This window comes from Pseudophryne corroboree, chromosome 8 (assembly GCF_028390025.1).
Source record: "Pseudophryne corroboree isolate aPseCor3 chromosome 8, aPseCor3.hap2, whole genome shotgun sequence".
Classification (NCBI taxonomy): domain Eukaryota; kingdom Metazoa; phylum Chordata; class Amphibia; order Anura; family Myobatrachidae; genus Pseudophryne; species Pseudophryne corroboree.
Window position 1 is genome coordinate 342,892,350 of NC_086451.1, and position 26,269 is coordinate 342,918,618.

The following is a 26,269-nucleotide window of genomic DNA, read 5'->3' on the forward strand; positions in this document are numbered from 1 at the left end:
AATAATAATAAGAAATCAACTGGTAGACCTACATAGTGTGGACTGGTGGTAATAGCTTTCCTCACTGATTCAATGCCATCAGTGTGATCAATACTTGTGTACAAACTAGACACATCCAGAGTCACCAGAAGGCAGTCACTAGGCGGCCTGCCAAACTCTTTCAGTCTGTTAATAAAATCTGTCGTGTCTTTAACAAAATAGGGAGTATGTTGTACCACCGGTTGTAGGTGGTAATCTACATATTGGGACAGGGGTTGTCCTAGCGAACCTCTAGAGGAGATGATAGGTCTACCCGGAGGATCCACTAAACTCTTGTGCACCTTTGGCAAGATGTACAAGAGTGGGATCCTCGGGTAGTCCTGGATAAGAAACTTCTCAGTCTGTTCATCAATCCATGCATTGTTGAGTCCTAATTGTATGATGGAATCTATTTCTTTTTTGAAGTTCAGTGTCGGATCAAATAGTAGTTGTTTATAGCAAGTTGTATCTGACAACTGTCTCATAACCTCACTAATGTACTTGGTTTTATCAAGTATTACAATGCCCCCGCCTTTATCGGCGGGGCGTATAACAATCTGAGCATTGTCATTCAATGTTTTAATTGCAGCTGCTTCCTCTTTCTTTACATTAGAGTATTTGATTCTGTTCTTTCGTAAAATAGGTAGTGTATCCATTCTCACCAACCGCATGAATGTTTCAATAGATGCGTTTGATGAGGGAGGATCAAAGGTGCTCGAAACTTTGAAAGGGGTATGCTTAAATTCAGCTGTAGCCCGTTTACTAAAAAATTCTTTCAGACGTAGCTGTCTGTGGAATCTGTACAGCTCAACCTCAAAGGGCTTCTGACGATGAGTTTGAACAAATGATAACCCCTTAGTAAGCACACTAACCTCCGACTCAGTCAATGCATGGGATGATAGATTGAACAATGCTATTTGCGGGTCGACCTGTTCTTCTTCTCTCTTTGTTTTTTTGTGCCTGATACCCCCTCTCCGACAGGGTTTTCCAGATCTCTGTCTGGTGGTACCCTGCTGCGAGTGGTCGTTTTTCCCCCTAAAAAATGTTGTTTAGTTTTCCCGGAGTTGTCAGAGTCGCTCTGTGAAGTGTTGGATTCAATATCTGTGAATTGTCTAGGTTGTCGTTTTCTAAATGTGTGACTGGTCTGCCACTGGCGTCTATTAGTCTGTGGAATCAACCAAGGGTATACACGAAAGTCCCTATAGTCCTCTTTTACCTTCTTATATTTACCCTTTTTGAATGCTAATAATTCTGTCTTAAACGTGGATACACTTTCATCTAATTTGGACATATATATATATAAAAAAAAATTTACAGCGACTTTGTACTTTATAAGGGGGGGGGGAGTCAAGGCAGGGTGGGGGCCCCCCGGAGAAATTGGTGTACCGGGCCCCAAGATTTCTCTTGCCGGCCCTGCCCACCCCGCCAGTGCGCCGTGAACGGGAGGGAACAGCAGCGGTAGCGCTGCGCTCCCGGCTCCCGCACTCCACCGGGCCTGCAGGGTGCAGGGCGCTGGGAAGGTATCGCCCTGGGCAACATTTAAAAAATGTGATCACTGACGAGGGGGGACATGCTTCGGCGCCCGCCACGCCAGTGCGCCGCGAACGGGAGGGAGAGGCAGCGGTAGCGCTGCGTTCTGTGCTCCCGCTCCCCGTCGGCCTCCAGGGTGCAGGGCGCTGGGGGGGAGCGCCCTGGGCGGCATTGATAAAAGGATCCCGGGCGGGGGAACATACCCGGACACCGGGTGTCTTCGCCCCGCCGGGAGACCGCAGTGTGCACGCTGCGGTCCATAGCTCCCACACACCAACGGCTTCCGTGGGTGCAGGGCGCAGGAGGGGCGCCCTGGGCTGCGTTGGGACAAAAAAGTAAGTTATACAGGGGGTTACCCCCTGTATATAGGGTCCCCAGCTAGTTTTTAGGGGGTTATATATTTATATATTTATTTAATTGAGCGGGCTTAAGCGCGCCGGGAGGGGGGGGAGCTTAGCCCTCACAGAGGAGTCAGCGCCATTTTCCTCAGGTCCCCACCAGGATTTACTGTATAGTAAGAAGGAGGGGGGGCACAGAGTGTTTAATGCTATATGGGTGTCATATAGCATTATGTTTAATAATGGACGCATAATCCTTGTTGTGATACATAAACTCACTGTTTCCCTGTTTTTTACCCACTATCGGTTAGTCGACATATGTCGACAGGTGTTAGGGCTTTGTCACAAGCTGATGTGGGGATAACTGCCGGCTTCGCCGACGCTTGGCGGTATTTGATTCAAAAAAATTAAGTATTAGCAGGTTGGTTTTGTGTGCTTGAAAACAAGTCAACGCGCTAGGGGAGACACAGTTGTTGGTGGATGCCCTGTCGGTATCAACGGTATTTCCGGGGTAGAAAAATTAACAGGCTGTTATTGCCTTGTACCTGTATTGGTGTATATGTATATGTATATTTATAGGTATATGTGGGGGGAGTGTTATTGATATTGTATATGTATACTTCCCTCAGACCCCTCGGGGTTCTAAGATTATTATTATTTTTTGCCCGCTTACTACTCCTTGCTGTCAACATTTACTCAGTTTCTGTCGACCATAACGTTCCTGGTAGATCCACATCGGGGGCACGTCAGTACATGGTCATACACATTCACAACACATTGCTGGGACCTGACGGGTCTGGACAATCCACTTGCGTATAGGTTATATCTATATGTATATATATGTAGATATATAGTTATATATGCATGGTTAGGATATGTGTGTTTTATTGTGTATTACATTATGTATATCCATGAATGCTAAGATAATGGTATTCTTCTCATGTGCTGATCGCTCTGTTGATTAAGCTCTAGATTGGCCATGACGAGTTGGTTTTCGGTCCTCTCAAGGAGTCCGAATATTGGTGGTCATTCCGAGTTGTTCGCTCGCAAGCTGCTTTTAGCAGCTTTGCACACGCTAAGCCACCGCCTACTGGGAGTGAATCTTAGCTTATCAAAATTGCGAACGAAAGATTCGCAATATTGCGAAAAGACTTCTCTGTGCAGTTTCTGAGTAGCTCGAGACTTACTCTGCCAGTGCGATCAGTTCAGTGCTTGTCGTTCCTGGTTTGACGTCACAAACACACCCAGCGTTCGCCCAGACACTCCTCCGTTTCTCCAGCCACTCCCGCGTTTTTCCCAGAAACGGTAGCGTTTTTTCACACACTCCCATAAAACGGCCAGTTTCCGCCCAGAAACACCCACTTCCTGTCAATCACACTCCAATCACCAGAACGAAGAAAAAACCTCGTAATGCCGTGAGTAAAATACCTAACTGCATAGCAAATTTACTTGGCGCAGTCGCACTGCGGACATTGCGCATGCGCATTAGCGACTAATCGCTCCGCTGCGAGAAAAAAATAACGAGCGAACAACTCGGAATGACCCCCATTATTCTCTTCCCGACGCGGAGAGAACATTACGGCAGTCAACTCCTGGTCGACGCAGAGCCCGGTCGCAAAGGATCATACACAGGAAGCTAAGTGATATTTTATTTCTATACGTTGGCCTTATTTGCATTGCATGCACATGAGGGAGGGTTGTATTCGGGTAGGCATCCGATAGAATTACCCTACCCAGAGTGGGTAAGCTTGCTTATGTTGATTCTACTTATAACATTGCAGCAGGCTGCCGCGTGACAGCAGGAGGTGTAGCCGGGAAAATGCTGAGGTTGTCTCCGAGAGATACTCGGGGGAGGTAGACAGCTGTTTGGTGAGCCCTCTGTTCAGTCACTCTCGGCGGATACACCTGGTAAGTCTACCTTCGTGAGTTAGCCTCCTTCACAACGGTTGGTGACGCATTCTTTTGTGGGATGCAGTCGTTTTAACCGGTTCGATACCGTTCTTTTTTCCTTTTCTGTGCAGACATTGGAAGGTTGGAAGGTAAGAGTTCTGCAGCCTTGGTAGGTTCGCAGAAGTGGATGTCGTTTTCTGTTCCAACACATCCACCACTTGTCGCTGAGTCTATCTGGCTAGTTCCCACTCCGGTGAGCGCTCGTCTAATAATTTCAGTTAGTCCAGGAATAGACTAAGACTTGTGAGTTATTTATAGAATCAAAAGGGGGAGCGTTTTGAGTTACGGTTGTTCCCCTTACTGTTTTTTCTAATGGATCTTGCTGTTCCGCTCTGGTTGGGGAGGTAGTACGCTACGTCATACAGAGGTGCGTCAGGTTCAGGACATTGTCCGGTTGTCCCTGTATAAAGGTGCAAATCGTTGTTTCTCTCTGACTGTTCTTCGACACAGGGATTGGCTGTTGATCCCACCGACACAGTTGTCGGAGGTGGGTTTCAGAGTAGATACTGCCCGGTTAATGTTCGGGGTTTTTTCCTGTGGAAAGAGGTCTGAGGATACATAGTTGGATCAGCTTTGCTGGGACACTTCATCAATATGTTCTGTTACTAAAACAGATGGGTGCGGCCTACGTGGCCTGTTTTGGTGAGCAGGTCTACTGCCAGAGTGGCTTTCAAGGGGCCAGTTGAAATTGTGGTCCGCGTTTCACCTGCACATGCACCGGAATATAATCCTAAAGGCCAGGACATCACTCCTGTGGTGTCTGCTCGGTTCTCTCCTTCTAGAGGGATGAAGGTTCGGGATCCAAGGTTAGATCTTGGTATCCGTGCATAAGGATCTCCGAGGCTGGGGAGCAGGCCTTGCAAGGGACATATTTCCAGAGGTAAAGGTTAAGTTGGAAAGCTTGTCTGCAATAAGCTTTCTTGATTTAAGAGATATTTTCGACGAACGTATTGTTCGTGTTCGGCCCATGTTAGTTCTGTCAGACCACTTATCAGCAATGGCGTGAGTAAGCCGCTATGACGGAACAAGGAGCAAAGCGGCAATGGCAGAAGATGCACAGTTTTGCCATGGGGCAAAAAGTCTGGTAGTATTTGTTCCGGTGGTTAGCGAAGGAGAAATAGATTTCCTCTGCTGACGCGATCTCCATCCGGGGGAAAAATTCAGTCATCGTCGAGAAAGTTTCACAGACGTGACAACTTTTGTGGAGGGTCGCAATTGGTCATGTTGGTGTCTCGCTTCAACGAGAGGCCTCAGGGATATTGTTTCAGGTCAAGGGACACCCTCGTGACACCGTGGGTGTTTTTTAGTCGGTCTATGTGGCCTCTCCTATTTCATTTTTTCGGAAGGTGATAAACGTAAGAAGAACATAGGTTCAGGCGATCCTCTCGTATCTGATTTAGCCAAGGAGTTTTTGCTATCCAGTTTTTTATGATTTGCTCATGGGAGTTTCCTGCCCTCTTCCTTTACGTGAGGAACTGTTACAACTAGATCAGGGCATGTATCAAGACTTACCGCGACTGCGTCTGACTGCGTGGCGGTTGAATGCCATATTCTAAGCCGGAAGGATGTTCTCCGTGAAGCCGTTTCCTCAATGTTTCAGGCTAGGACAGAAGTAACGGCAAAGCCTTTCCGCCGTGGTTGGCGTATTTCTGTGTCTTGGTGTGAATCCAGGATGGTTCCTACGGAAGACTTTCTGCTAGGTCGTTCTTATCCATACTTACAAGCCATTGTGGATGCAGGCCTACAGTTAGGCTCCATTTCGGTGCAGTATGGCCTTATTATTTTCTTTAAAAAAAAATAAAAAATTCTCTCTTGGAAAGTGGTCATGCTATTGGCTTTGGCGTCCGTATGGTGGGTGTCAGACGTGGTGGGTTTGTCTCACAAGAGCCTTGTTTGATCTTCCAGGTAGACAGAGAGGACTTGTGAACTCGGATTGTAGTTCTACCAAAGAGTGGTTCCTGGGTTTCGCAGAAAACAGTCTATTTTTGATGACGGTGGTTCCTTCGGCATTAGCTGATTCAAAGTCTTTCGGTGTTACCGGAGATTTGAATATTTAGGTTGCCAATTTGGCTCAGTTTGGAGAAATAGAGGCTCTGTTTCTCCGGTATGCTCCCAACATGCTTGGGGCGACTGCAGTATGCAGTCTGTTACACGCTGAATTTGTGATACGATTTGGCATGTTGTTCGATGGTTGGATTGCCGTGACCGAAGTAGGTGGAGGTCCATTCTTCTGGGAAGATGGGCTTATCTTGGGCGGATGCCCGAGGAGTCTAGGCGATTCAACTTTGCAGAGCGGATTATTGGTCGGGATCAAACGCTTTTGCTATGGTCTACGAGTTTGATACCATGATTGTTGGGGACCTTTTGTTTGCTCATTCGGTGCTGCAGAGTCGTCCGCACTCTCCCGCCCGTTTTGGAGCTTTGGTATAAACCCCATGGTCCTTTTGGAGTCCCCAGCATCCTCTAGGACGTATGAGAAAAATAAGATTTTAAACCTACCGGTAAATCTTTTTCTCGTAGTCCGTAGAGGATGCAGGGAACTCCGTAAGGACCATGGGGATAGACGGGCTCCGCAGGAGACATGGGCACTTTAAGAAAGTCTTTAGACCTGGGTGTGCACTGGCTCCTCCCTCTATGCCCCTCCTCCAGACCTCAGTTAGAGAAACTGTGCCCAGAGGAGAGGAGACGGACAGTACGCGGAAAGGATTTTGTTAATCCAAGGGCAAGATTCATACCAGCCACACCAATCACACCGTATAACTTGTGATAACTACCCAGTTAACAGTATGAAACCAACATATCATCAGTTCAGGGCCGATGCAACTATAACATAACCCTTATTGAAGCAATAACTATATACAAGTATTGCAGAAGTAGTCCGCACTTGGGACGGGCGCCCAGCATCCTCTACGGACTACGAGAAAAAGATTTACCGGTAGGTTTAAAATCTTATTTTCTCTTACGCCCTAGAGGATGCTGGGGACTCCGTAAGGACCATGGGGATTATACCAAAGCTCCAGAACGGGCGGGAGAGTGCGGATGACTCTGCAGCACCGACTGAGCGAACAAGAGGTCCGCCTCAGCCAGGGTATCAAACTTGTAGAACTTAGCAAAAGTGTTTGAACCTGACCAAGTAACAGCTCGGCACAACTGTAATGCCGAGACCCCTTGGGCAGCCGCCCAAGAAGAGCCCACCTTCCTAGTGGAATGGGCCCTAACCGATTTAGGCAACGGCAATCCAGCCGTAGAATGAGCCTGCTGAATGGTGTTACAAATCCAACGGGCAATAGTCTGCTTTGAAGCAGGAGCGCCAAGCTTGTTGGCAGCATACAGGACAAACAGTGATTCTGTTTTTCTGACTCTAGCCGTTCTGGCTACGTAAATTTTCAAAGCCCTGACCACATCCAGGGACTTGGAGTCCTCCAAGTCACGCGTAGCCACAGGCACCACAATAGGCTGGTTCATATGAAAGGATGATACCACCTTAGGCAGGAATTGAGGACGCGTCCGCAACTCCGCTCTATCGACATGGAAAAACCAGATAGGGGCTTTTATGAGACAAAGCCGCCAATTCCGACATTTGCCTAGCCGAAGCCAAGGCTAATAACATGACCACCTTCCAAGTGAGATATTTTAACTCTACCGCTTTAGGTGGTTCAAACCAGTGTGACTTAAGGAAACTTAACACCACGTTAAGATCCCAGGGCTCCACCAGAGGTACAAAAGGAGGCTGAAAATGCAGCACTCCCTTCACAAAAGTCTGAACCTCTGGGAGAGAAGCCAATTCTTTTTGAAAGAAAATGGATAGGGCCGAAATCTGAACCTTAATGGGGCCTAAGTTTTAGGCCCAAATTCACTCCAGTTTGTAGGAAGTGAAGGAAACGGCCCAGATGGAATTCTTCCGTAGGAGCATTCCTGGCCTCACACCAAGAAACATATTTTCGCCATATACGGTGATAATGTTTAGATGTCACGTCCTTCCTAGCCTTTATCAGCGTAGGAATGACCTCATCCGGAATGCCTTTTTCCGCTAGGATCCGGCGTTCAACCACCATGCCGTCAAACGCAGCCGCGGTAAGTCTTGGAACAGACAGGGCCCTGTTGCAACAGGTCCTGCCTTAGAGGAAGAGGCCACGGATCTTCTGTAAGCATTTCCTGCAGATCTGGATACCAGATCCTTCGTGGCCAGTCTGGAACAATGAGGATTGTTCTCACTCCTCCTTTTTCTTATTATTCTCAACCCTTGGGTATGAGAGGAAGAGGAGGAAATACATAGACTGACTGGAACACCCACGGTGTCACTAGGGTGTCTACCGCTACTGCCTGAGGGTCTCTTGACCAGGCGCAATAACTCTGCAGCTTTTTGTTGAGGCGGGACGCCATCATGTCTATCTGTGGCAGTCCCCACCGAACTGCAATCTGTGCGAAGACTTCCTGATGAAGTCTCCACTCTCCAGGACGTATGTCTGGTGAGGAAGTCTGCTTCCCAGTTGTTCACTTCCGGAATGAACACTGTTGACAGTGCTCTTACATGATTCTCCACCCAGCGAAGAATTCTGGTGGCTTTCGCCATCGCCACTCTGCTCCTTGTGCCGCCTTGGCGGTTTACATGAGCTACTGCGGTGACGTTGTCTGACTGGATCAGAACCGGTTGGTCGCGAAGAAAAGTCTCCGCTTGACGTAGGGCGTTGTATATGGCCCTTAGTTCCAATATGTTGATGTGAAGACAAGTCTCTTGACTTGACCAAAGACCTTGGAAATTTCTTCCCTGTGTGACTGCTCCCCAGCCTCGGAGGCTCGCGTCTGTGGTCACCAGGATCCAGTCCTGAATGCCGAATCTGCGGCCCTCTAGAAGGTGAGCACACTGCATCCACCACAGGAGAGATACCCTGGCCCTGGGGGATAGGGTGATCAACTGATGAATCTGTAGATGTGACCCGGACCACTTGTCCAGTAGGTCCCATTGGAAAGTCCTCGCATGGAACCTGCCTAAGGGAATGTTTTTCCCAGGACTCCACCAGAGGTACAAAAGGAGGCTGAAAATGCAGCACTCCCTTCACAAAAGTCTGAACCTCTGGGAGAGAAGCCAATTCTTTTTGAAAGAAAATGGATAGGGCCGAAATCTGAACCTTAATGGAGCCTAAGTTTTAGGCCCAAATTCACTCCAGTTTGTAGGAAGTGAAGGAAACGGCCCAGATGGAATTCTTCCGTAGGAGCATTCCTGGCCTCACACCAAGAAACATATTTTCGCCATATACGGTGATAATGTTTAGATGTCACGTCCTTCCTAGCCTTTATCAGCGTAGGAATGACCTCATCCGGAATGCCTTTTTCCGCTAGGATCCGGCGTTCAACCACCATGCCGTCAAACGCAGCCGCGGTAAGTCTTGGAACAGACAGGGCCCTGTTGCAACAGGTCCTGCCTTAGAGGAAGAGGCCACGGATCTTCTGTAAGCATTTCCTGCAGATCTGGATACCAGATCCTTCGTGGCCAGTCTGGAACAATGAGGATTGTTCTCACTCCTCCTTTTTCTTATTATTCTCAACCCTTGGGTATGAGAGGAAGAGGAGGAAATACATAGACTGACTGGAACACCCACGGTGTCACTAGGTGAGCACACTGCATCCACCACAGGAGAGATACCCTGGCCCTGGGGGATAGGGTGATCAACTGATGAATCTGTAGATGTGACCCGGACCACTTGTCCAGTAGGTCCCATTGAAAAGTATTCGCATGGAACCTACCTAAGGGAATGTTTTTCCCAGGACTCGAGTGCACCTGTCTTGGTTTCAATAGGTCCCTGACTAGAGTCATGAGTTCCTGGGCCTTCTCTATCTGAAGGTAAACCCATTTCTGGTCTGTATCCAGAATCATACCCAAGAAGGGCAGACGAGTTATAGGAACCAACTGTGACCTCGGGAAATTGAGAATCCAGCCGTGTTGCTTTGACACCTTCAGCGCAAGTGACACGCTGTTCAACAACTGCTCTTTTGATCTCGCCCTTATTAGGAGATCATCCAAGTATGGGACAACTGTGACTCCTTGCTTGCGTAGGAGCAACATTATTTCCGCCAATTACCCTGAAATTGGTAATGACAATCCTGTACCGCAATTGTCAGGTACGCCTGATGGGGTGGATAAATGGGAACATGAAGGTATGCAGCCTTTATGTCTAGATACACCATCAAATCACCCCCCTTCCAGGCTGGCGATGATCGCTCTGGGCGATTCCACTTTAAATTTGAACCTATTCCCGTATAGGTTCAGAGATTTTAAGTTTAAAATAGGTCTGACCGAACCGTACGGTTTCGGGACTACAGCCAAGGTTGAGTCATATCGCCTTCCTTGTTGCAGGAGGGCAACCTTGAGCACCACCTGTTGGAGATACAATGTGTGAATTGTATTTAATATTATCTCCCTTTCTGGGGGAGAAGCCGGTAGGTCCGATAAGGAAAAACCGGCGAGGAGGCACCTTTCGAATTCCAGCTTGTAACCCTGAGAAACAATTTTTTATTGCCCCGGGATCCACCTGTGAGTGAACTCAGATGTGGCTGAAGAGTCGAAGACGTGCTCCCACTGGGGCGGACTCCCTTAGCGGAGCTCCAGCGTCATGCGGTGGATGTAGTAGAGGCCGGGGAGGACTCCTGTTCCTGGGAACTAGCTGTGCCCTGTGCCCTTACCTCTGGTAAGAAAGGACGCTCCTCGTACTTTCTTGTTATTCTGCGACCGAAAGGACTGCATTTCATAATGTCGTGCTTTCTTAGGCTGTGAGGGAATATAAGGCAAAAGATCAGAATTACCAGCTATAGCTGTGGAGACCAGGTCCGAGAGCCCACAAAATTCCTCAGCCATGCAAGGTAAACCTTCCATGTGCCTCTTTTAGTCGGCATCACCTGTCCATTGCATGTTCCACAGGACACGTCTAGCAGAAATCGACATAGCGTTGACTCTAGAACCCAGTAGACTATAAACCCATGCCGACACAATCGCCGGTCTGAGTAGTGTACCAGAATGTGTGTAAATGGACTTCAAAGTACTTTTACTGCATGCTATCTGCAGGATCCCTGAGGATAGCTGTTAAGTCAGCGCTACCTTTTGGGTAAACGTGACAAAGCTTTGTCCACCCTACGGGAAGATTCCCATCGTATCCTGGCCCTAGTAGGGAAAGGATACTCCCTGAGAATTCTTTGTGGGAATCTGCAGTCTCTTGTCTGGAGATTCCCGCTCTTTTTCTTCCTGAGAGGAGGGAAATTTACCTCAGCTTTCTTCCCCTTAAACATATGTAACCTCGTGTCAGGGACAGATGAGTCAACAGTGATATGCAAAACATCTTTTATTACAATAATCATATATTGAATACTTTTCTGCCAGTTTTGGCTGTAACTTTGCATTATCGTAGTCCACACTGGAGTCAGACTCCGTGTCGATATCAGTGTCTATTATTTTGGATAGTGAGCATTGTGAGACTCTGAAGGTCTCTGCGACATAGGGACAGACATGTGTAGATTCACTGTCTGTTCTCTAATCTTTTGTGCAATAAATTTACCTCAGCACTTAATTTCACATATCCAATCAGGTGTCTGTGTTGTCGACGGAGACACCACTCACACACACATTTGCTCCATCTCCTCCTTAGGAGAGCCTTTTACCTCAGACATGTCGACACACACGTGCCGACACACCACACACTCAGGGAATGCTCATCTGAAGATAATTCCCCCACAAGGCCCTTTGGAGAGAGAGAGTATGCCAGCACACACCCCAGCGCTATATGACCCAGGAAAAAACACAGCAATTTAATGTTTACCCAGTAGCGCTGTTATTATCTGCGCCAAAATATGTGCCCCCGCCCCCTTCTTTAAAACCCTCTCTTCTACAGTGGTATAAGCAGGGAAGAGTCCGGGGAGCTTCCTCTCAGCGGTGCTGTAGAGAAAAACATGGTGCTGGTGAGAGCTGAGGGAGAAGCCCCGCCCCCTCGACAGCGGGCTTCTGTCCCGCTAAAAGTGTAAAATTGGCGGGGGCTCCTGCATATATACAGTGTCCAGCTGTATATATGCTCCTTTTGCCAAATAAGAGGTTTATATTGCTGCCCAGGGCGCCCCCCCCCCCCCCTGCGCCCTGCACCCTTACAGTGACCGGAGTATGTGAGGTGTGTGGGAGCAATGGCGCACAGCTGCAGTGCTGTGCGTTACCTCAGTGAAGATCATGAAGTCTTCTGCCGCCTCTGAAGTCTTCTTTTCTTCTCATACTCACCCGGCTTCTATCTTCCGGCTCTGCGAGGGGGGCGGTGGCGCGGCTCTGGGACGGACGGCTAGGGTGAGATCCTGCGTACCAATCCCTCTGGAGCTAATGGTGTCCAGTAGCCTAAGAAGCAGGACCTGCACTCAGAGAGTAGGGCTGCTTCTCTCCTCTCAGTCCCTCGATGCAGGGAGTCTGTTGCCAGCAGAGCTCCCTGAAAATAAAAAATCTAACAAAATACTTTCTATCAGCAAACTCAGGAGAGCTCACTGAAAAGCACCCAGCTCCTCTGGGCACAGTATCAAACTGAGGTCTGGAGGAGGGGCATAGAGGGAGGAGCCAGTGCACACCCAAGTCTAAAGACTTTCTTAAAGTGCCCATGTCTCCTGCGGAGCCAGTCTATCCCCATGGTCCTTTACGGAGTCCCCAGCATCCTCTAGGACGTTAGAGAAATAGGATTTTGGTACCTACCGGTAAATCCTTTTCTCTTAGTCCGTAGAGGATGCTGGGCGCCCGTCCCAGTGCGTACGGTGTCTGCAGTTAGTGTTTTTGGTTACACCCTGGTGGTGTGTTTTCTCTGTCAGGGCGGTTGCTACCGTTATTTTCATGCCATGGCATGCGGGGTCTTATTTTTGCTTATGTGGACACACGGGTTGTGTTACATATTCTCTCAGCATATGGCTGTGTTTTGTTCATGCTGTGGGCTGGTATTCTACTGAATGCCACGTTCTACGGTGTGTTTGAGGTGTGAGCTGGTAGGACACTCACCGTGTTTATAACAATAAATTCTTTCCTCAAAATGTCCATCTCTCCTGGGCACAGTTTTCTAACTGAGGTCTGGAGGAGGGGCATAGAGGGAGGAGCCAGTACACACCCAGTTTAAGTCTTTATAGTGTGCCCAGGCTCCTGCGGATCCGTCTATACCCCATGGTCCTTTTGGAGTCCCCAGCATCCTCTACGGACTAAGAGAAAAGGATTTACCGGTAGGTACCAAAATCCTATTTTTTCTCTTCTCTTTCTTCTTACAGCATACTTCCACCCCACTGTGTGCTATTCTTGTAATGTTTACCTCCATTGGTTGCACACCCTGCCAGCAATAACCTACGCAGTGCGCCCCACATGGCTGCCTTGGATGGTTCCTCCGTGGGCAGGGTGTGCTTCATTTGGATCTTTCCATGCAGGGTATAGCATACTCCTACACACGTGTCAGTTTTCCCATACATGCATTTGGCCCTTGTATGGCTCATCTCCCACTATGTGACCTTCGTAGTGCACCCATCATGGCTGCCTTATCTGGTGCGCTTGTGGATGGGATGAAAAATACATGGACCTGATGGTTTTGTTGGAACTCTACTCTGACCTTTAGTACTCTGCAATCTCCCCATTTTGTGTTATCTCTTCTAGGGGTGGACTATTCCACCCTGGGTAATCCTACGCAGTGCGCCGAAGATGGCTGCCGCACCTGGTACCTTGTGAGGGTGGAATACACAACCCTTGGAGGTTATTACCCAGAATGCCTACACCAATCATGCATTATGCTTTCTGTGTGCACAAGTTGTTTTTTCTTTATGTCTGTGTGGTTTATCTTTTGATGTATTTCTTAAATCTTCTGTATTATGGGAGTGATTCAGACCTGATCGTAGATGTGCTAAATTTAGCACATCTACAATCAGCTTCCCTGACATGCGGGGGGACCCTCAGCACAGGCCTAGTCCGCTCCGCATGTCAGGCCCTAACCTGTTGTACAAAAGCATCACACACCGTCGGCTGTCTTCCATGCGCCGGGGCACTGCATAGCTTAAATAGCCCCAAAATTAAAACCTGCACCTGAACAACCTCATAAACATGCTGGATTATTGCGATTCCACTTTCCCCATGGGGGAAACAGAATGCCCGTTCTGCCAACCCGGAAGTAACGCCACGGAACCCCCTGAATACATAACAACAAGACAAGTACAAAAACACATACCGTATATTCAAGTTCAAAAAAGCTTATTTTAAAGTATAAAAAAGCCTGAACTGGCATTGTAGCAAGCACATCATTTGGTTAACAATCTCATAATAGTATTTACCATATTTATAATCATTTAATATCACCTATGGAGACACAAAATCCAAAGTGTATAGTATTATTATTATTATTATAATAATAATAATAATAATAATATGAAAGCGGCACATACCCGCCTCACTGATAGCTGCATATCCCCGCCTCACTGACAGCAGCGCATCCCCACCTCACTGACAGCAGCACATCCCCACCTCACTGACAGCTGCACATCCCCACCTCACTGACAGCAGCACATCCCCACCTCACTGACAGCTGCACATCCCCGCCTCACTGACAGCTGCACATCCCCGCCTCACTGACAGCAGCGCATCCCCGCCCCACTGACAGCAGCGCATCCCCGCCTCACTGACAGCAGCACATCCCCACCTCACTGACAGCAGCGCATCCCCGCCTCACTGACAGCAGCGCATCCCCACCTCACTGACAGCAGCGCATCCCCGCCTCTCTGACAGCAGCGCATCCCCGCCTCTCTGACAGCAGCGCATCCCCGCCTCTCTGACAGCAGCGCATCCCCGCCTCACTGACAGCAGCGCATCCCCGCCTCACTGAAAACTGCACATCCCCGCCTCACTGTCAGCAGCGCATCCCCGCCTCACTGTCAGCAGCGCATCCCCGCCTCTCTGACAGCAGCGCATCCCCGCCTCTCTGACAGCAGCGCATCCCCGCCTCACTGACAGCAGCGCATCCCCGCCTCACTGAAAACTGCACATCCCCGCCTCACTGACAGCAGCGCATCCCCGCCTCACTGACAGCAGCGCATCCCCGCCTCACTGACAGCAGCGCATCCCCACCTCACTGACAGCAGCGCATCCCCGCCTCTCTGACAGCAGCGCATCCCCGCCTCTCTGACAGCAGCGCATCCCCGCCTCTCTGACAGCAGCGCATCCCCGCCTCACTGACAGCAGCGCATCCCCGCCTCACTGAAAACTGCACATCCCCGCCTCACTGTCAGCAGCGCATCCCCGCCTCACTGTCAGCAGCGCATCCCCGCCTCACTGTCAGCTGCACATCCCCGCCTCACTGACAGCAGCGCATCCCCCGCCTCACTGTCAGCAGCGCATCCCCGCCTCACTGAAAGCTGCACATCCCCGCCTCACTGACAGCAGCGCATCCCCACCTCACTGTCAGCAGCGCATCCCCGCCTCACTGTCAGCAGCACATCCCCGCCTCACTGAAAGCTGCACATCCCCGCCTCACTGACAGCAGCACATCCCTGCCTCACTGACAGCAGCACATCCCTGCCTCACTGACAGCAGCACATCCCTGCCTCACTGACAGCAGCACATCCCCGCCTCACTGACAGCAACACATCCCCGCCTCACTGACAGCAACACATCCCCGCCTCACTGACAGCAGCGCATCCCCGCCTCACTGACAGCAGCGCATCCCCGCCTCACTGACAGCAGCACATCGCTGCCTCACTGACAGCTGCACAGCCCGCCTCACTAACAGCAACACATCCCTGCCTCACTGACAGCAGCGTATCGCCGCCTCACTGACAGCAACACATCCCTGCCTCACTGACAGCAGCACATCCCCGCCTCACTGACAGCAGCACATCCCCGCCTCACTGACAGCTGCACAGCCTGCCTCACTAACAGCAACACATCCCTGCCTCACTGACAGCAGCACATCCCCACCTCACTGACAGCAGCGTATCCCCGCCCCACTGACAGCAGCGTTTCCCCGCCTCACTGACAGCAGCGCATCCTGCTTCTTAACTCTTTATCCTTTACTATCTCCATTTCTCTCTTTATTTTTCGCTTCAAGTCCTATATTTTTTTTTTTTGTACTCTCATACAATATATTCATAGTATGTTACAAAACACGCAGATCCCTATCCCTCTATATTACACCACCCGCGGGTCCCCATACCTCTATATCACACACAAGCAGGTCCATATCTCTATATTACAGTTTGCAGGACTCCATCACTCTATATTACACGCATGCAGGTCCATATCTCTCTATATTACACCACTTGCAGGTTCCTGTCCCTCTATTTTACACCTTAGGCAGGTCCATATCTCTATATATTAGCACACTGTGTGCAGGTCCCTGTCCTCTATATCACACCACATGTGGGTCCCCGTCCTCTGTCTCACACCACACTCAGGTCCCCATCCCTCAATATCACACTGTGTGCAGGTCCCTGTCCTCTATATCACACCACACGTGTGTCCCCGTCCCTTATATCACACTGTGTGCGGATCCCCGTCCCTCAATATCACACCGCACGCAGGTCCCCATCCCTCTATGTAACACTACGTGCAGGTCCCCGTGCTCTATATCACATCACATGTGGGTCCCCGTCCCTCAATATCACACTGTGTGCAGGTCCCCGTCCTCTATATCACACTGTGTGCAGGTCCCCGTCCTCTATATCACACTGTGTGCAGGTCCCCGTGCTCTATATTACACTGTGTGCAGGTCCCCGTGCTCTATATCACACTGTGTGCAGGTCCCCGTGCTCTATATCACACTGTGTGCAGGTCCCCGTGCTCTATATCACACTGTGTGCAGGTCCCCGTGCTCTATATCACACTGTGTGCAGGTCCCCGTGCTCTATATCACACTGTGTGCAGGTCCCCGTGCTCTATATCACACTGTGTGTAGCTCCCCGTCCTTCTATACACACCACAAGTGGGTCTGAACCCTCTATAACACACTGGCCCTCATTCCGAGTTGTTCGCTCGTTAGCTGCTTTTAGCAGCATTGCACACGCTAAGCCGCCGCCCCCTGGGAGTGTATCTTAGCTTAGCAGAATTGCGAACGAAAGATTCGCAGAATTGCGAATAGAAATTTCTTAGCAGTTTCTGAGTAGCTCCAGACTTACTCAGCCATTGCGATCAGTTCAGTCAGTTTCGGTCCTGGTTTGACGTCGCAAACACACTCAGCGTTCGCCCAGACACTCCCCCGTTTCTTCAGACACTCCCGCGTTTTTCCCATAAACGCCAGCGTTTTTTCACACACGCCCAGAAAACGGCCAGTTTCTGCCCAGAAACACCCACTTCCTGTCAATCACACTACGATCACCAGAACGATGAAAAAATAAGAATTTACTTACCGATAATTCTATTTCTCATAGTCCGTAGTGGATGCTGGGACTCCGTCAGGACCATGGGGAATAGCGGGCTCCGCAGGAGACAGGGCACATCTAAAAAAGCTTTTAGGTCACATGGTGCGTACTGGCTCCTCCCCCTATGACCCTCCTCCAAGCCTCAGTTAGGTACTGTGCCCGGACGAGCGTACACAATAAGGAAGGATCTTGAATCCCGGGTAAGACTCATACCAGCCACACCAATCACACCGTACAACTTGTGATCTGAACCCAGTTAACAGTATGATAACACAAACGAAGTAGCCTCTGAACAGATGGCTCACAACAACAGTAATAACCCGATTTTTGTAACAATAACTATGTACAAGCATTGCAGACAATCCGCACTTGGGATGGGCGCCCAGCATCCACTACGGACTATGAGAAATAGAATTATCGGTAAGTAAATTCTTATTTTCTCTAACGTCCTAGTGGATGCTGGGACTCCGTCAGGACCATGGGGATTATACCAAAGCTCCCAAACGGGCGGGAGAGTGCGGATGACTCTGCAGCACCGAATGAGAGAACTCCAGGTCCTCTTTAGCCAGAGTATCAAATTTGTAAAATTTTACAAACGTGTTCTCCCCTGACCACGTAGCTGCTCGGCAAAGTTGTAATGCCGAGACTCCTCGGGCAGCCGCCCAGGATGAGCCCACTTTCCTTGTGGAATGGGCCTTTACAGATTTAGGCTGTGGCAGTCCTGCCACAGAATGTGCAAGTTGGATTGTACTACATATCCAACGTGCAATCGTCTGTTTAGACGCAGGAGCACCCAACTTGTTGGGTGCATACAATGTAAACAACGAGTCAGATTTTCTGACTCCAGCTGTCCTTGAAATATATATTTTTAATGCTCTGACAACGTCCAGTAACTTGGAGTCCTCCAAGTCGCTAGTAGCCGCAGGCACCACAATAGGCTGGTTCAAGTGAAATGCCGAAACCACCTTAGGGAGAAATTGAGGACGTGTCCTCAATTCTGCCCTGTCCGAATGGAATATCAGATATGGGCTTTTGTATGACAAAGCTGCCAACTCCGAAACTCTCCTGGCTGAAGCCAGGGCCAACAGCATGGTTACCTTCCATGTAAGGTATTTTAAATCTACCGATTTTAAAGGCTCAAACCAATGAGATTTGAGAAAATTTAGAACCACGTTCAAATCCCACGGTGCCACTGGAGGCACTATTGGGGGTTGTATATGTAGTACACCTTTGACAAAAGTTTGTACTTCAGGCACTGACGCCAATTCCTTCTGGAAGAAAATTGATAAGGCCGAAATTTGAACTTTAATGGACCCCAATTTGAGGCCCATAGACAATCCTGCTTGCAGGAAATGTAAGAATCGACCCAATTGAAATTCTTCCGTTGGAGCCTTCTTGGCCTCACACCACGCAACATATTTTCTCCAAATGCGGTGATAATGTTGTGCGGTCACTTCTTTCCTGGCTTTAATTAAAGTAGGAATAACTTCCTCAGGAATGCCCTTCTCTTTTAGAATCCGGCGTTCAACCGCCATGCCGTCAAACGCAGCCGCGGTAAGTCTTGGAACATACAAGGTCCCTGCTGAAGCAGATCCCTTCTTAGAGGTAGAGGCCACGGATCCTCCGTGAGCATCTCTTGAAGTTCCGGATACCAAGTTCTTCTTGGCCAGTCCGGAGCTACCAGTATTGTTCTTACTCCTCTTTTCCGTATAATTCTCAGTACCTTTGGTATGAGAGGCAGAGGAGGGAACACATACACTGACTGGTACACCCACGGTGTTACCAGAGCGTCCACAGCTATTGCCTGAGGGTCTCTTGACCTGGCGCAATACCTGTCCAATTTTTTGTTGAGGCGAGACGCCATCATGTCCACCTTTGGTTTTTCCCAACGGTTCACAATCATGTGGAAAACTTCTGGATGAAGTCCCCACTCTCCCGGGTGAAGGTCGTGTCTGCTGAGGAAATCTGCTTCCCAGTTGTCCACTCCCGGGATGAACACTGCTGACAGTGCTACGACATGATTCTCCGCCCAGCGCAGAATCCTTGCAGCTTCTGCCATTGCACTCCTGCTTCTCGTGCCGCCTTGTCGGTTTACGTGGGCGACTGCCGTGATGTTGTCGGACTGGATCAACACCGGCTGACCCTGAAGCAGCGATTTTGCCAGGCTTAGAGCATTGTAGATCGCTCTTAGCTCCAGTATATTTATGTGAAGAGACGTCTCCAGGTTTGACCACACGCCCTGGAAGTTTCTTCCCTTTGTGACTGCTCCCCAACCTCGTAGGCTGGCATCCGTAGTCACCAGGACCCAGTCCTGTATGCCGAATCTGCGGCCCACTAACAGATGGGCAGTCTGCAACCACCACAGGAGAGACAACCTTGTTCTCGGTGACAGTGTTATCCGCTGATGCATGTGCAGATGCGATCCGGACCATTTGTCCAGCAGATCCCACTGAAATGTTCGTGCATGGAATCTGCCGAATGGAATCGCTTCGTACGAAGCCACCATCTTTCCCAGGACTCTTGTGCATTGATGTACTGACACAGTTCCTGGTTTTAGGAGGTTCTTGACAAGTTCGGATAACTCCCTTGCTTTCTCTTCCGGGAGAAATACCTTTTTCTGAACCGTGTCCAGAATCATGCCCAGGAACAGCAGATGTGTTGTCGGGGTCAATTGAGATTTTGGAAGATTTAGAATCCACCCGTGTTGCTGAAGCACTACTTGTGTTAGCGCTACACCGACTTCCAGCTGTTCTCTGGACTTTGCCCTTATCAGGAGATCGTCCAAGTAAGGGATAATTAATACGCCTTTTCTTCGTAGAAGAACCATCATTTCGGTCATTACCTTGGTAAAGACCCGAGGGGCCGTGGACAACCCAAACGGCAGCGTTTGAAACTGATAATGACAGTCTTGTATCACGAACCTGAGATACCCTTGGTGTGAGGGGTAAATCGGGACATGTAGATAAGCATCTTTTATGTCCAAGGACACCATGAAGTCTCCTTCTTCCAGATTCGCTATCACTGCTCTGAGTGACTCCATCTTGAACTTGAATTTCTTTATGTACAGGTTCAAGGATTTCAGATTTAGAATAGGCCTTACCGAACCGTCCGGTTTCGGTACCACAAATAGTGTGGAATAATACCCCTTTCCCTGTTGTAGGAGGGGTACCTTGACTATCACCTGCTGAGAATACAGCTTGTGAATGGCTTCCAAAACCGACGTCCTTTCTGAGGGAGACGTTGGTAAAGCAGACTTTAGGAACCGGCGAGGGGGAGACCTTTCGAACTCCAGCATGTAACCCTGAGATACTATCTGCAGGACCCACGGGTCCACTTGTGAGTGAACCCATTGATTGCTGAAAATCTTGAGTCGACCCCCCACCGTTCCTGAGTCCGCTTGTAAAGCCCCAGCGTCATGCTGATGGCTTTGTAGAAGCCGGGGCGGGCTTCTGTTCCTGGGCAGGGGCTGCTTGCTGCCCTTTCTTACCCTTTCCTCTGCCTCGCGGCAGATAAGACTGTCCTTTTGGTCGCTTTTTATAGGAGCGAAAGGACTGCGGCTGAAAAGACGGTGTCTTTTTCTGTTGGGAGGGGGTCTGAGGTAAAAAAGTGGATTTGCCGGCAGTTGCCGTGGCCACCAGGTCCGAAAGACCGACCCCAAACAATTCCTCTCCTTTATATGGCAATACTTCCATATGCCTCTTGGAATCCGCATCACCTGACCACTGTCGCGTCCATAAACTTCTTCTGGCAGATATGGACATCGCGCTTACTCTTGATGCTAGAGTACAAACATCCCTCTGAGCATCTCGCATATAAAGGAAAGCATCCTTTAATTGCTCTAGAGTCAATAAAATACTGTCCCTATCCAGGGTATCAATATTTTCAGTCAGAGAATCCAACCACACTACCCCAGCACTGCACATCCAGGCTGAGGCTATTGCCGGTCGCAGTATAACACCAGTATGTGTGTATATACTCTTCAGTGTAGTTTCCAGCCTCCTATCTGCTGGATCCTTGAGGGCGGCCGTATCAGGAGACGGCAACGCCACTTGCTTTGATAAACGTGTGAGCGCCTTATCCACCCTAGGGGGTGTTTCCCAGCGCGCCCTAACCTCTGGTGGGAAAGGGTATAATGCCAATAACTTCTTGGAAATTAGCAGTTTTCTATCGGGGTTAACCCACGCTTCATCACACACGTCATTCAATTCCTCTGATTCTGGAAAAAATACAGGTAGTTTTTTCACCCCCCACATAATACCCCTTTTTGAGGTACCAGCAGTATCAGAGATCTGCAAAGCCTCCTTCATTGCCGTGATCATATAACGTGTGGCCCTATTGGAAAATACGTTTGTTTCTTCACCGTCGACACTAGATTCATCTGTGTCGGTACCCGTGTCGACTGACTGAGGTAAAGGACGTTTTACAGCCCCTGACGGTGTCTGAGACGCCTGAACCGGTACTAACTGGTTTGCCGGGCGTCTTATTTCGTCAACTGACTTTTGTAATGTGCTGACATTATCACGTAATTCCATAACTAAAGCCATCCATTCCGGTGTCGACTCCCTAGGGGGTGACATTACCATCATCGGCAATTGCTCTGCCTCCACACCAACATCGTCCTCATACATGTCGACACACACGTACCGACACACAGCAGCCACACAGGGAATGCTCTAATCGAAGACAGGACCCCCTAGCCCTTTGGGGAGACAGAGGGAGAGTTTGCCAGCACACACCAAAAGCGCTATAAATGTATATAAACAACCCTAGAAGGTGTTGTTTACTATATATGCGCTCTTAATATATAAATATCGCCAATTTATGCCCCCCTTCTCTTTGTTACCCTGTTTCTGTAGTGCAGTGCAGGGGAGAGACCTGGGAGCCTTCCTCACCAGCGGAGCTGAGCAGGAAAATGGCGCTGAGTGCTGAGGAGAATAAGCTCCGCCCCTTTTTCGGCGGGCTTTCCCCCGGTTTTTAAGAAACTGGCCTGGGTTAAAATACATACATATAGCCTTAATGGCTATATGTGATGTATTTATTTTGCCACTAAAGGTAATTATATTGCTGCCCAGGGCGCCCCCAGCAGCGCCCTGCACCCTCCGTGACTGAGTCAGTGAGCCGTGTGACAACAATGGCGCACAGCTGCCGTGCTGTGCGCTACCTTCAAGAAGACTGAGGAGTCTTCTGCCGCCTGCTTTCCGGACCTCCGTTCTGCCGTCTCTTCAGCGTCTGTAAGGGGGATCGGCGGCGCGGCTCCGGGACGAACCCCAGGCTGACCTGTGTTCCGACTCCCTCTGGAGCTAAGTGTCCAGTAGCCTAAGACTCCAATCCATCCTGCACGCAGGTGAGTTGGAAATCTCTCCCCTAAGTCCCTCGATGCAGTGATCCTGTTGCCAGCAGGAATCACTGAGATTGAAACCTAAAAAAAAAAAAACTTTTCTAAACAGCTCTTTAGGAGAGCCACCTAGATTGCACCCTCTCGGACGGGCACAAAAACCTAACTGAGGCTTGGAGGAGGGTCATAGGGGGAGGAGCCAGTACGCACCATGTGACCTAAAAGCTTTTTTAGATGTGCCCTGTCTCCTGCGGAGCCCGCTATTCCCCATGGTCCTGACGGAGTCCCAGCATCCACTAGGACGTTAGAGAAATCCTTGTTATGTCGTGAGTAAAATACCTAACTTTTGTGTAAAATAACTAACCGCATGCGCTCTGCGAACCTTGCGCATGCGCAGTAAGCGACTAATCGCAATATAGCGAAAATCGGCAACGAGCAAACAACTCGGAATGACCACCACTGTGTGCAGGTCCCCGTCCTCTATATCACACTGTGCGCGGATCCCCGTCCCTCAATATCACACCGCACGCAGGTCCCCACTCCTCTATATCACACTGTGTGCAGGTCCCCGTGCTCTAGAACACAACACATGTAGGTCCCTGTCCCTCAATATCACACTGTGTGCAGGTCCCCGTCCTCTATATCACACCACATGTGGATCCCCATCCCTCTATATCACACCGCATGCAGGTCCCCATCCCTCTATATCACACTGTGTGCAGGTCCCCGTGCTCTAGAACACAACACATGTAGGTCCCTGTCCCTCAATATCACACTGTGTGCAGGTCCCCGTCCTCTATATCACACCACATGTGGGTCCCCGTCCCACTATATCACACCGCATGCAGGTCCCCATCCCTCTATATCACACTGTGTGCAGGTCCCCGTGCTCTAGAACACAACACATGTAGGTCCCTGTCCCTCAATATCACACTGTGTGCAGGTCCCCGTCCTCTATATCACACCACATGTGGGTCCCCATCCCACTATATCACACCGCATGCAGGTCCCCATCCCTCTATATCACACTGTGTGCAGGTACCTGAATCACCCATATTTCTTTACAGTCTAATGTGCCTTACTCTTTTCATCCCCTCAATCCTTGCCCACATTCCTTATTTACTCTCTCTCTCTCTCTCTCTCTCATACTTTGCTTGACTGCATCTTCTCTCTCTTACTTGGGCTCTTCCTGTCTCTCTCACATTATGGCAGCACCGCAGCAGCTGTGCCGAGTGCTGGCCCCGCCCCCTGTGTGATGTCATGCAGAGGAGGGGGCTAGCAGTATGAGGAGGAAGTATTGTGCTGCAGTGCACACAGGCCAACCAGCCACCGAGCCGCTGCATCACTGATCAGGGTGCAGTTTCTAAACTCTGCCTGATCGGAGCTCTCAGCTCCGATCGCGGCAGCCAGCCAGTGGAGGGGTGAGTGCCGGCCAGTGTGGGGACAGCGGGGCCGGCCATCCAGGAAGTGGCCCGGACTCGGAGTCCTAGTGTACCAATCCGCCCTGACTGTGAGGCACTGCAGTGCTAATGTTGTTGTTCCTCCTGCAGAACTGACAGCATGCACTAGAGGTCTTCACTGCACCGAGAAAAGAAGATTTGAAAGTCCAGGAGACAAAAGGAGACGAGGAGAAAATACAGATCCTGTGCCAATGCAGCAGCACAAACGTCAGCCAGAATTAGTGGAAGGAAACCTTCCCGTGTTTGTCTTCCCAACTGAACTTATATTTTATGCTGACGATCAGTCAACACACAAGCAGGTTTTAACTTTGTACAATCCCTATGAATTTGCCTTAAAGTTTAAAGGTAAGTTTTCCAGCAGCTGTGATATACTATATTGGAATTATAACCGAATTGTAGAATGCAGCATCAAAGTCTAGAAAAGAGTAAAGCAGTTGTGTGCTCTGACTGCTAGATAATGGTTTGTTTATACAGCTTGACTTCAATATGGTAATATAGCCATCCTGGAGGAGAACAGGGTAGACCGCTACAGCCACAAAGCAGTTACAGGCAGCAGCAATCTGTGTTTCGGGTATACAGTGTGATGATGAATGTCAGTGTTAAAGCACAGAGTAGAAACAGATACACGTCATTATTTTAGCATATGAAGTGGCCATCAAGAGTCAAGTTAGGTGTTTTGAAATAGGGCTGATTATACATTTTGCTGCCATACTACTAAATAATACCACGTTCACATTGCCATTGCCGGGTCACACTCGGAAATAGGATACGGGTCCTGCCTGGGTGTGACCGGGCATTGGACCTGTGCAGTGTGAACAGGGTTGACATCCAGAGGCGGCATTAGGGACGGAGGCAGCGCTGGAGATGACATTGCCTCTCCCTATGCTGTGAACGGGTGCCAGGTTGCATCGACCCAGGTAACCCGTTCACACTGCGCCTGATCCGATAATATTCTGGGAATAACCCTTTTTTATTCGCGGGTTGAATTACCGGGTCAGACAACCCGGGAATTCGGCAGTGACCCTTTCACACTGCACAATGGTCCGTGTCGACCTGGCAAAATACCGGATTGATACCGGGTTTTTTGTGCAGTGTGAACGGGGTAATTCTCAGATATTTGGGCCTTAACACAGCAATAAAAGTTGTGTAAAATATGTGCTCTAAATTTGGTAAGATAGAGAGCGGAAATGTAGCTGATTTGCCGAATAATCTATCCTTGAGCGGATGAGGTGTTTGACTGTTTTGTAGGTGAGTTTGAGTAGGGTCAGTGCACATATTGTCTTCAGTCTGTAAAACTAGGGACACAGGCCTACAGGCACCCTGGCCCGAACCTCCCGTCTTAGCATGCAGGACGTCATGACATCACAGAACATTTGCCTTTAGCAGGAAGCTGGGTTCCAGGCACATGCTATGGATGCTTTCTTCACTTTCCCATGTAGTGGGGCTCCTGTTCCAGCATCCTACAAGCTGGATGCCATCAGGAAAGCAACCATCCTGACCCCTTACACAGTGAGTGGCAGCACCAGACTCCCAACCCTGGCTGCTGTCTTCCCTCATCTCATTCATTTTATGCGTCATTTGTGCCTCACTAGGGATGTTTTGTACATACATGTTTAACCACTTGCCTGGCGTGGTCACATCAAATGCAACTGTGCCAATCCATGCTTTCCGTGATACAGTAGCATCTGATGTGGCCGTTTCAGAATTGCCCACTGGTGGCCACTGGAATGTGATCTTCCAGCAGCCGCTAGGCTCAGAAGGCAGTGCTGGTTCCAAGCTTCCTCTGATCTCCTGTACTCCCCTCATTCCTCTCCAGGCACAGCAAAGGGTGATCCTGCCGGATTGGCCAGCCGTTACTGCAGGAAGACAGTCTTCATGCAGCCCGACCTCACCACTCTCTACCCAGATAGGATCACCCACAGTCTAAGGCTCTCAGCGGCATCGCTTCCCCCCCAGGCTCTCCCTTTCTCTCAGGCAGAGCTGCAGCAGTGATGGGTGAACCTCAGGAACGCCCAGCTGCTGCTGCAGGCTTCTCTTCTTTGCGGACAGTTTATAATAAAAGAAAATAACTTTTAACACGCACTCTGTAATAGTATATAGTCGTTTTCTAAAGCAGTATAAATATTTTTTCCAAAATATGCCCCCAAAATTGTTGAACTTTTTCAAATTCTGTAAGTAATAACTTTACAGCCTTGGTTAAGTACAATTTTATTACCAAATCTGCATATTTGTTTAAAAAAATAAATACT

General features: G+C 49.4%; 1 protein-coding gene across 4 annotated transcripts in view; it reads left to right on the forward strand.

Annotated features, from left to right (window-relative positions):
* MOSPD1 (motile sperm domain containing 1) overlaps window positions 1-26,269 on the forward strand; it is a 136,881-nt gene that overhangs the window by 26,092 nt on the left and 84,520 nt on the right. For 3 of the 4 annotated variants that reach the window (XM_063937457.1, XM_063937458.1, XM_063937460.1), the window contains exon 2: window positions 24,111-24,365. In XM_063937457.1, the coding sequence (XP_063793527.1) occupies window positions 24,111-24,365 (255 nt within the window). Of the gene's footprint in view, window positions 1-23,822; window positions 23,982-24,110; window positions 24,366-26,269 lie in introns of those variants that run through there. The other variant, XM_063937459.1, reaches the window with a different exon arrangement.